The sequence below is a fragment of the Pyxicephalus adspersus genome, unplaced genomic scaffold (assembly GCF_032062135.1).
Source record: "Pyxicephalus adspersus unplaced genomic scaffold, UCB_Pads_2.0 Sca34, whole genome shotgun sequence".
Taxonomy (NCBI): domain Eukaryota; kingdom Metazoa; phylum Chordata; class Amphibia; order Anura; family Pyxicephalidae; genus Pyxicephalus; species Pyxicephalus adspersus.
The window spans coordinates 1-11,022 of NW_027317041.1; the positions used below are offsets into that span (position 1 = coordinate 1).

The 11,022-nt window shown below is 38.6% G+C and overlaps 1 protein-coding gene across 1 annotated transcript; it reads left to right on the forward strand.

Moving 5' to 3' along the window:
• Positions 1–509: 509 nt before the first annotated feature.
• On the forward strand, positions 510–9,709 carry LOC140344808 (uncharacterized; the record flags this gene model as incomplete). The annotated part of the gene is made up of 14 exons (XM_072432017.1): positions 510–671; positions 964–1,160; positions 1,248–1,597; positions 2,020–2,144; positions 2,235–2,350; positions 3,167–3,359; positions 3,451–3,654; positions 4,213–4,338; positions 5,023–5,193; positions 6,151–6,255; positions 6,927–7,022; positions 7,783–7,920; positions 9,431–9,481; positions 9,573–9,709. Coding segments are annotated over 13 exons (2,034 nt in total), but the record flags the coding sequence as incomplete, so codon positions are not given.
• Between the last annotated feature and the right edge of the window lie 1,313 nt (positions 9,710–11,022).

The following is an 11,022-nucleotide window of genomic DNA, read 5'->3' on the forward strand; positions in this document are numbered from 1 at the left end:
CCATCTTCAAAGAGATAACACTACCAGCCAAGCCCAAATGTCATAGTACAGACAGAGAGAAATGAAGGAAATACAGGTAGTGCACACCTTAATGGCTCACCTAGTATATCGTACATAGAAATGAGAGAGTAGTATACATAGCACAATTGGAAACAATAGAATTTTCTCTTTCCATGTTACATTCTAAGGAATCGGACATCAGGATTTTTGGAGGTTCTAAAACGTAATATCATAATTTTGAAATTAATTATATGTTCATCAATGTTGAATACTGGATTTTACTGCTGTGAGGCATTGCTGGTATTGCTCTACACTACAGGAAATGTAGAAATGTTGCATTGTAAACACATCTCAAAATTTTTATCTGCTGCATTTGACTTGTATCTGAGCCCCATGCAGACCAATCCCATCATTGTGTAAGATCATTTTAGAAGTTTAGAATAACCTGAAACAATTGAGTTTTCTTGATAGTACTCCAACTCTAAATAAAAACTAGCCATAACCTAAAGGTATGCATCAATTCTACTGATGTTTCTCTGTGTGTTCGTTTAGGGGAGCTATCTCGATTGCTGGAGGAGAAGGAATCTCTTGTTAATCAATTGAGCAGAGGCAAAGCCTCCTTCACTCAAAGCATTGAAGAACTTAAAAGGCTGCTAGAAGAGGAGACAAAGGTGAGTTAGGGATCCTAAATATTCAGTTGTAACTATTAGATAGTATGCTATGATATAATGTAACCATGACAAAGTCATTCTTCGTGCAACCAATGTCAAAGGTGTTCAGAAGCATTACGATATGATAATATATACTATTATAATATAAAATAATATATACGATATAATAAAATATAATGCTATGCAGCAGATGCAGGCATGATTCCGCCATTCATTGTCAGATAAAAATACATTGTGTGTGTGTAGGTCATGACCAAAAGCAGAGTTATAATATATTATACATCTCTTTTAGTCTAAAAATGCCTTAGCACATGCATTACAAGCTTCCCGCCATGACTGTGACCTCATGCGAGAACAATATGAAGAAGAACAAGAAGCCAAAGCTGAACTACAGAGGTCTTTGTCAAAAGCAAATGCAGAGGTAGCTCAATGGAGGAACAAGTATGAAACCGATGCCATTCAGAGGACAGAAGAATTGGAAGATGCCAAGTAAGCCAAACTCAGTTATTGGTTGTATTAAAGCCTACAATTTTTTTTTTGACATCATTGAAAAATGTATTAATACTTCTTTTCCAGGAAGAAACTGGCAGCACGGCTACAGGATGCTGAGGAGGCAGTGGAATCAGCTAACGCCAAGTGTTCCTCACTGGAGAAGACCAAGCATCGACTTCAGACTGAGATTGAAGACTTGGTCATTGATCTGGAACGTGCCAACTCTGCCGCTGCAGCCCTGGACAAGAAGCAGAGGAACTTTGATCGAATCCTGTCGGAGTGGAAGCAGAAATATGAGGAAACACAGGCCGAGCTTGAGGCTTCACAGAAGGAGTCCCGTAGCCTGAGCACTGAGCTCTTTAAGTTGAAGAACGCATATGAGGAATCTCTGGATAATCTGGAGACAATGAAGCGTGAGAACAAGAATCTGCAAGGTAAATGGGACTTTGAGACACGCTAAAATTGTGCAAAAACTGGCTGCACTATCACAAAAATATCACATTTTGACTGGAAAATATCAAAATTGACCAAGAAAAAATATGTTCGAGTGCAACAGGATGCAACAATATATGGCCATAGATGTTCAGGTAAAATGTTGAGTTCTATTGAAGGTATAAGGTGTTTTACAATAATGTAGGAGCTCAATGTTTTATTGGACATTATTTTGACTTTTGTGGACAAAACTTCAATACAAACTGCATTTACTGACTGCAAACTGACTTATTTACCTTATCGACATATCCAATATTTGCCTAACCTGGGGTGGCCCTCATATATTTGCCTTGTTGGTTGGGCCTGCACACCCCAGTCCAAGGCCGTTAAAATTAGTTAATTGTTTCATTTTTGTCCAACGCAGAGGAGATTGCTGATCTCACTGATCAAATCAGTGCCAGCGGTAAAATGATCCATGAACTAGAAAAAGTAAAGAAGGCCCTGGAAAGTGAGAAGAGTGACATCCAAGCAGCTCTAGAGGAGGCAGAGGTAGGAGGCCCATGTCTTTTAGGGGAAAATGGTTCAGGAGAGTAAAATGCTTATTTTAGTGTTTTAATTTTCTATTTCTTTGAAACGTAGGGCGCTCTGGAACATGAAGAGAGTAAAACCTTAAGAATACAACTAGAGCTTTCTCAAATTAAAGCTGATGTGGACCGGAAGATAGCAGAAAAAGATGAAGAAATTGAAAACCTTAGGTGAGACTGGTTTGTGTGAACATGAAGGGTTCTTAGTTCTATGTCAAGCTATCCATTCTCCGACACACATAGTGTGGAGTACGCCATTCATAAAAAAATGTGCACATGACAATGAATAGGAAGCCAATATAAGTGTGGAAGTATTGGTGTGTATAGATGCTCTATCAACAATAATCATGGTAAAGTCTTATGTATAGGTTTTATCAAACTTTGTAGCAGATTTTAAACTTTTATTTTTTTTTTTTTTTACTGAGGATTAAAAACAGTATGAGGAATGAATAAAATTTCAGGACCTGCCCACCTTTAGAAGTAGGCAAGCCATAGGAATCATATCTCCCTACATCCAATATATTTACAACAACCTTTCTACTGAGCGCCTAGCCATTGTCTAACCTTATCTATATGTCTAAGGTCCCTTCTCTCCTATTTCATTTGGCCTTAGATCTTTTATTACAACTCTTAAGAGTCTTTCAGGGAATTCAGATATGAGCTCACACAGCCGTTCCAGATGATCTTCTATTACATAGAATTAGGCAAGCCATGGACAGTATCATGCCAAAAATTATATTCAACGGCTTGCATAAAATGTCAAAATTTTGACCTTAAACTTTTGGAAAAGGATACAAACAGGAAATGACATTCAGTATGCAGTCTTTTTTTTTTTTTCAGAAAGAGCGTTTTCTATATAAAAACAGGGAAGATGTTTAAGAATAAAGGATATTATTTCTAGCAGTTAAGACAAATTATAGTTGTTGCTGTCTACATCAATTCTAGTTATGATGATTATTGTAATAATAATTCTAATTCCACCTGCAGGCGTAATCACCAGCGTGCCATGGAGTCCATGCAGGCCAGTCTAGATGCAGAAGCCAAAGCCAGGAATGAGGCCATCCGACTCAAAAAGAAGATGGAAGGTGATTTGAATGAGATGGAGATCCAACTTAATCATGCCAATAGGCAAGCAGCAGAATCCCAGAAAATGGTCCGTCACCTGCAATCCCAAATTAAGGTTGGTTAATTTGATGATGTTATCCAGTAAGAAGGAGCTGAGGAACTTACCTGGACAGAATAACTGATATTTGAAATATACATTTTTGTAGGACTTGCAAATTGAACTGGATGACACTCTCCGACACAACGATGATCTTAAAGAACAAGCTGCCGCCCTTGAGAGGCGTAATAACTTGTTACTGGCTGAGGTTGAGGAACTTAGGGCAGCACTGGAACAAGCCGAGAGAGGAAGGAAACTAGCAGAACAAGAGCTGCTAGAAGCCACTGAAAGAGTCAACTTACTTCACTCTCAGGTCTGTAAATATAGTTCCTGTAAGCCACTATGGGTTTAAGTCACATTTGACAGTGAACATACTACCGGTATATATAAAGGCTTAGTCATTAAGTTTTACAAAGTTTGCTATGCAATTTACAGACTGAGCTTTCATATTCTATTGTCAAGTTTAGAAAAATTTCTTTAGGGTGGTGGAGGTTCTTGATTTTGCATAGCAGTGGCACGGTGGTAACCCATTAGTTGTATGGGGATACTAAGGAAATATATGTGATATACTAAATCAGTCAACGTTTGTACCTCGTTGAAATGCCAAGACCAAGATGGTGCAAGATCACCCTGGATATTACAACTAATGCTTGTACATTAAGACCTTTTGAAGTCAATTACATTTAGAATGTCAGAAGCAACTAATAAAAAAAGAAAGACAAAATGACCAGAACACTCCCCAGACCAAGTGTAGCTATAGGCATAACTTTCTCTAGAAGTTTAAAAGAAATGTAGAGGAGAGGCTTTTCTTGTGATGTGGAACCATGTATCGTGTTAATAAATATTGACTATTTATATTTTCCTTCATTAGAATACTGGACTTATTAACCAGAAGAAAAAACTGGACGCAGACATCTCTCAGTTAACAACTGAAGTGGAGGAAGCAGTCCAGGAATGCCGGAATGCAGAAGAAAAGGCCAAAAAAGCCATTACAGATGTAAGGAATAGTTCCGGCTGTCGGACTTTGAACTAATTAAATGAAATTGGAAAATGTACCAGTAGTATATCACATGAGACTTCATGTCTTTTGCAAGAGAAGGAACCAGGGACATGTTTGCTAGAACATTTCTTTGCAACCATATTCTACCTGCAAAAAATAGATATGGTCACATTAATCAAAGTAATAAAATGTTGAATTTTGCCTGCTTTTGACACCCAAGCTGGGAAGTCACTGCAAGGGTATAGTGGCACCCTGTTTTTGGGTGATGTGATAAGGCCTGAAGACAGCTCTTACTAAACACAAGGGCAAACATTGGTTTGAATACAGTGTCACATGGCCAGCACGGTGGCTCAGTGCTTAGCACTCTGGCTTTTGCAGCACTAGGTCCCAGGTTCGATTCTCCTCCAGCACACTATCTGCATGGAGTTTGTAGGTCCACCTGTGTTTGCATGGGTTTCACCCGGGTACTCCGGTTTCCTCCCACATTCCAAAACCAAGCAGTTAGGTGAATTGGTCTCTCCACATAAATTGTGGTAATGATATATGACTTTGGTAGGGACATTGGACTGCGATCCCCTGAGTGACATCTAGTGATATGACGATGAGCTTTGTACAGCACTGCTTAATATGTGCTATATAAATACTGTTTAATAATCATAATTGTTTATGTCACCTTTGCAGGCAGCCATGATGGCAGAGGAGCTTAAGAAGGAACAAGACACCAGTGCCCATCTAGAGAGGATGAAGAAGAACATGGAGCAGACCATCAAAGACCTACAAATGCGTCTTGATGAAGCTGAACAAATTGCTTTGAAAGGAGGGAAAAAACAGATACAAAAGCTGGAAGCAAAGGTTAGTAATCTTACCTCTAAATCTCATAATTTAATGGAGCTTGGTGGGCCAGCTTCTGCTTAACTCCCAACTGGGGTGTTCCAGCTACCCGTTACATTCATAATATGAAATTAATTGAATGTCTAGCACAGAGATTGAACCTTTTATAGTGGAGAAAGCAAGAATGCAGACATAGGAACAAAACACAAACATATAACAGATGCTAAAATATCAGTTTAAAGAAAAAAAAACAGGAAGCCCAAGAGTACTTGCCTTGTGGTAATTGTACAAAACTGAGAATTTTTGTGTAACCACAATATTTAAAATAGGGATCTAAAAATTATACATAGGTTCCATAGTACATGATATGGTTTAATATCAAGTCAGAACATACCTGAGGTCAGTTTAAAATGAAGAACGAATAATGGTGTTTAATCGTTCTCCATTCATAGCTTGAAGGCTGCAGTGTATAACTGCTGAAATTCAGCTCTGTTAATGAAGGAGAAACAGTTATGTGATTTCCTTTTGTTTTTTCTCCATGTGACTATTTATTTTGTGCTCTGACAGCTTCAAAATCCCATAGAGAGCAGAGCACATCGCCCATTTGTAAATCCCATGTAAATCAGGAGTATATCCAATCCAAGTTGTCCATGTTACAGCTGTACAGCTGATTTTTAAGTTTCAATCTACCTATATACTCTAATATAAACTGAGATTTTTTTAACCTAAAAATGCTAATAGAAACAGAAACTTAGTTATAAATAAAAGTTTTAAAGTAATACACCAGGAATGTATATATTCACAATAATTTCATTGGCATTTCTGTTGATTTTAAATATCAGCAGTGGCTGCTGCATTTTGTGCCCTATGTTTATACTCGAGTCAACGTGTTTCAATTGCATTACTTTAATGGTTTCATTGTACACAGCTAACGTATCTACATACTATGTCACTCTATTAACACCTATTCTATTACAGGTCAGGGAACTGGAAGGAGAGCTGGAGATTGAGCAGAAGAAAAATGCGGAAACTCAGAAAGGAATTCGAAAGTATGAGAGGAGGATAAAGGAACTTACCTACCAGGTAAAAACTTCATATGGAACTTTAAAAAGTAAACCCACAAGTCATCAGAATAACTCAACTTCACTGACTTGATGAGTGTAGGGACCCTGCATGGAGAAAAGTAATATGGATGTAATTGGACGAAAATGCTATCCCAATCCTACTTTCTAAACCCTAATATAACTTTGTCATGAGATTTTTCTGAAGGATTACCACCATTACAGTTCTATTTTTATAAAACACTAGGTACATAGCTGTGTCTGCCACCGTGGCTTTGAGTCCATGGACCCAAAACAAGCATTATGTAAATGAATGTCACAATTACTGTACTTACATAAATATTTGTCTCGAGACAGCAACTCAACAGTATTAAAGACAAATTAATAGAATAATGCATAATGAATGAGCATTTTCCAATGGGATAGTCAGCAACGACAACCTCCATTATTCTTTGACAAATTCCATAAAAACGCAACATGACCCCCAATGTTATCAGACTAATGCTAGCACCTAAAATACAGGTAAACTTAGATTAAAGAAGGTAATTGATTTCTTCAGAACAGAAAAAAAAAATCCTTCTTTTAAAAAATATTAGGCATCTTTGGCCAAAAACACTCATAAAGACCATAGGAAAACCTGGCAGGCTGAAGCATATTTACAGAGCAAGATGATTTTTTGGTCTTTTATTCTAGACTGAAGAAGACCGGAAGAATTTGGCACGAATGCAAGACCTGATAGACAAACTCCAGATGAAAGTCAAGAGCTACAAGCGCCAATCTGAGGAGGCTGTAAGTTACAATAAAATACCGTTATGGAAGAATTACCTCCCACTGTTCTCTTCTACAGCTTACAAGAGCTACACTTTTTTTTCTCCAATGCCACAATTAACATGTTCTCAAACAAATCTTCCAGACCAGCACCTTCCTGCTTCCTGTGCCAGCCAAAGGGCAGCTTTTGATAGTTTACCTGCTGAAGTTACATTGCCCCGTGTACAGTGGAAGGGCTTCAGCTACAAAGACTTGGTGTGGACAGAGGCTGAATCACTAATGACAATGCTGATATACCACATGCTGTGCAACATTTCCTTAGCCCAATGTAGTGCAAACAGGAAAACCTACATGAGTGTGACAACTCTGCCCTTAATTCACAAACAGTGCAGCATTGTTGCAACACTTTAACAGGAAGCAGCACTAGAGAGATCACTAGCAGGATCAACAGAGATATGAAAGACTTTGAAGGAAGAATAAGAGAAAGCTGTACACACAGATGCACTTGTAGGGTTACAAAAGAGATTTTAGGAACTACACTAACTGGTATCTGCTGTTATTTAGCATTAGGATTTTACTATTGGTGGTACTATGGGTGATATAAATACAATAAATCCTAAATCTGCACCATTCACATCTGATAAATAGAACTCATGGCAACAGGTATTCTGTACACTGCCACACACGGGCCTTTATTACCAGGTCATCATAACTGAAAACACGTGAATGATGTTTTCTGATTTCCAGTACAGCCAATGGACATTTTTTTTCCCCATTACAGGAGACTCAAGCTAACTCGAACCTTGTGAAATACCGGAAGGTTCAGCATGAACTGGATGATGCAGAAGAGCGTGCCGACGTTGCAGAGGCCCAAGTCAATAAACTGCGTGCACGGACTAGAGAAGTGGTTTCCACAAAGGTGATAACTGGGTAATAATGTCCTTCCATACGATTTAGCAATTTCATAGCTATTTAGATTCATAAATCCTGTGTTTACAACATATCACAATTGAAGTATTAAAAAAATTATCTTTATTCATTAGTCTCAGATAAAAAAAAAAAAATCTTTGCACTTTAGGCTAGTTACACGCGTGCAATGGTTCCCGTCCGATTATCGGCTCAGGGCCAATATTGAATCTTGTGTGTGTACAGTGCTCGTCGTCCATCGTCCGGATGACCGTCCTGGCAGATCCCTGGACGATGGACAATGAATAACCGTAATGGAAGTGAAGGGGGGGGGGCGCGCAGCAGGTGCCACACAGTCTCTCTCGCCCTCCCCTCTCCATAGGGCAGATCACCGCTGTATGTACAGCACTCGTTCATACATCATGCATGATACCTTAGCACTAGATAAAGGCATGGTTAGGGGTAGTACAGTTCTCTAATAAAAGGAAAAACCCGAAAGAGGTACACATCCACATTGCTTACTATGTATTCAATATGAATATACCCAATGCTAGATCTATTTTAATCTTTAGTTTAAGGGGGAGCACAGCTTACTGTAGTCCGAGCACAGGCCACCCCCTGGCATTCTAGCCAGCTATTTGGTTTTAGAATAAAATGATGCCTGTAGTGAGGAAGAATGTGACCATTGCTGCTGATCTGAACAATACAAGTTTTCTAGTGATCCAGTAACTTGCTGATTCTTAAAACATGATTTTGAATGCTGCCCCCATTTGTTTTACATTACCAGTATACATACCTGATCTATGTGTGACAAGCCAGCCCCTCGTCCTCCTCATCTGCTCCAGAGTCAGAGCTAGGTGTCCTCTCTGCTGCATAGATCATTCACATTATAAAAGTCTAAGCAGCATTCCATTGTCCAGGCTGATGAGATGATACATCTTCAGTAGGTGAATCAATGATACCCTGGGGTCAAAAGAAATAAGCTAAATAACTTTGGGCACCGCTGGAGCATGCAAAGATTAAATAGGGATTTTGTTATAGCAAACACGGGGGGCATGGAAAGTTTTCGGAAAAGGTTTGGAGTTCAGTAGCTCTGACTTGATTATCAATCTGCAGGTTTGTCTTATTACAGTTACACTAAAGGCTGCCAGGAAACAAGCATTTTCAGATGCTGGCCAGAAATGGCAGTGTCCTTGATTCCTGCAGTATATGTTTCTTTTCTCATTATTATTCATATTCATCATTTTCTCATTCTCATTTTCTCATATGAGTTATCTCATAGTGATGAACATAAAGTATATGCAAAACCAAAACTTACAAAAGGGAAAAGTTACATTCTGTTCCAATGACAGTATTGGATTTGCTCCTAAGCCAGACACAATGGTCAACAGTGCTAATAAAGAGGGGTAATTTCTCAAGTGCCAACACAGCCAATAATAAATCTGATGGAGAAGTTAATTCTTTCATAGCATTTGCTTTGGTTTTAATACCGCTGATCAAGAAATGTCATTTTTATATTTCAGGGGGGGGTTTACTCCATGATAGAGAAACACAGACTGCAGGACTCCTCTTAGGTAAGCTATACTACTTGCAGTATTTTTGCCATGCCATTGATGCATGAATATGCTGTAAAGTTAAAACATTTTTTTTTGTCTCTCCTGACAGTATGAAGAATGAGATAAGACGTCACAATCCCTCCATGGACAGCTGCAACAGCTGGGCAATACCCTCCTAACTCCCTGCCTGCACCTTAATTCCCCCCCCAATAACTGAAATGTAATAAAATCTTTTGAGGTGCAATGTTTGGTGTTGTTTTTTAGTGGAATATTCTCATAGTAAAGCACAGAAACACTTATTACAGCATGCAAACATACTGAGGGTAAACCATTTCAAAAGAAGGCTGCTTAAAGTCAAGAGTTTTCTAGCTCTTCCCCCGTAGCTAGTAGTTCCCAAATAATGAAGGCAAAACTCCAGGCAAGCTGGTCAATATAAAACGTGTCCCTATCCTATATGCTAAAAGGTTTGAAGTTTTGTGGTCTAAGTATCGCTGACCACACAGCACATTAAAATGTCACTGCCCTTAAAGGAAGTTAGGCAACTCAGCTTGGCCAAGAAACGACCCTCAGGAGAATGCCCCGCTAAGACTGTTGATACCAAAACAACCAGAAAATCCCTACTGGAAAGTTTTCCATTACCTCCAACTCCAGTGTCAGAAAACTGTACATCAGGCATCAAATTCTTTTTTGTGACAAGGGGTCATCCAGAGAAGTTAAAGAAATATTTTACACTTCCACACATCATCCAAAATGTTTATCTGCAGCCAACTTCTTTTATAACGCAGCATCAATCAACACACAAGTACAGGATTTAAATTAGAAGTAGCTCTTTATTTACATCAGTTCTAAGACACAATTATTCTATATATATATTTATATATCAAACAAACCAAAATATTCTTGGTGGGGGCAAAAAATAACCGAACGTAAACATCAGATCAGATGAAATGTGAAGATTTGTTTTGGATCATCAAGAAATCTTTAAAATATGAACAGGCTTGCACAAAATGCTCAGTGGGACATAGTGGTACCCAATACCATACAGTAACCAACAGTTTTTTCACGGCAAACAGCTTAATCGCTAACGGTTTCCACAAGGAATCACTGCAATTGGGTTTGATTCCTGGCAATGCTTGGAAAGAGAGAACACTGGGTCCAAAATACTCAATAAAAGAATGTCTGGGGTTCAAGTGACAGATCAAAATGTACTAACTGTATGGGGTTACACTTTACCTTGGGAACAACAAACTCCACTATGATCTTTACTGATCAAACGTTAAAATATACAGCCTCCCAATAAAAGAAACAGATTGCAGTGATATAAAAACAAGATATATATAACAAATTGTGTTATAAAAGTGAATCTCATGGGGCAAACCAGAACACTATACAGGTTAAAAGAAAAGTCAGTTCCAGAGCGGGATTACAGCAGATGAGCCTGGTGGCCATCGCCAAAAACTATAAAATAAAACAATAAATAGGTGAATCTTAGCCAATCCCCAGCAGAATTCAGAAGTCACTTTTAGCCTACGTTGGCGTTTTGGTAATACTGTGAAGGC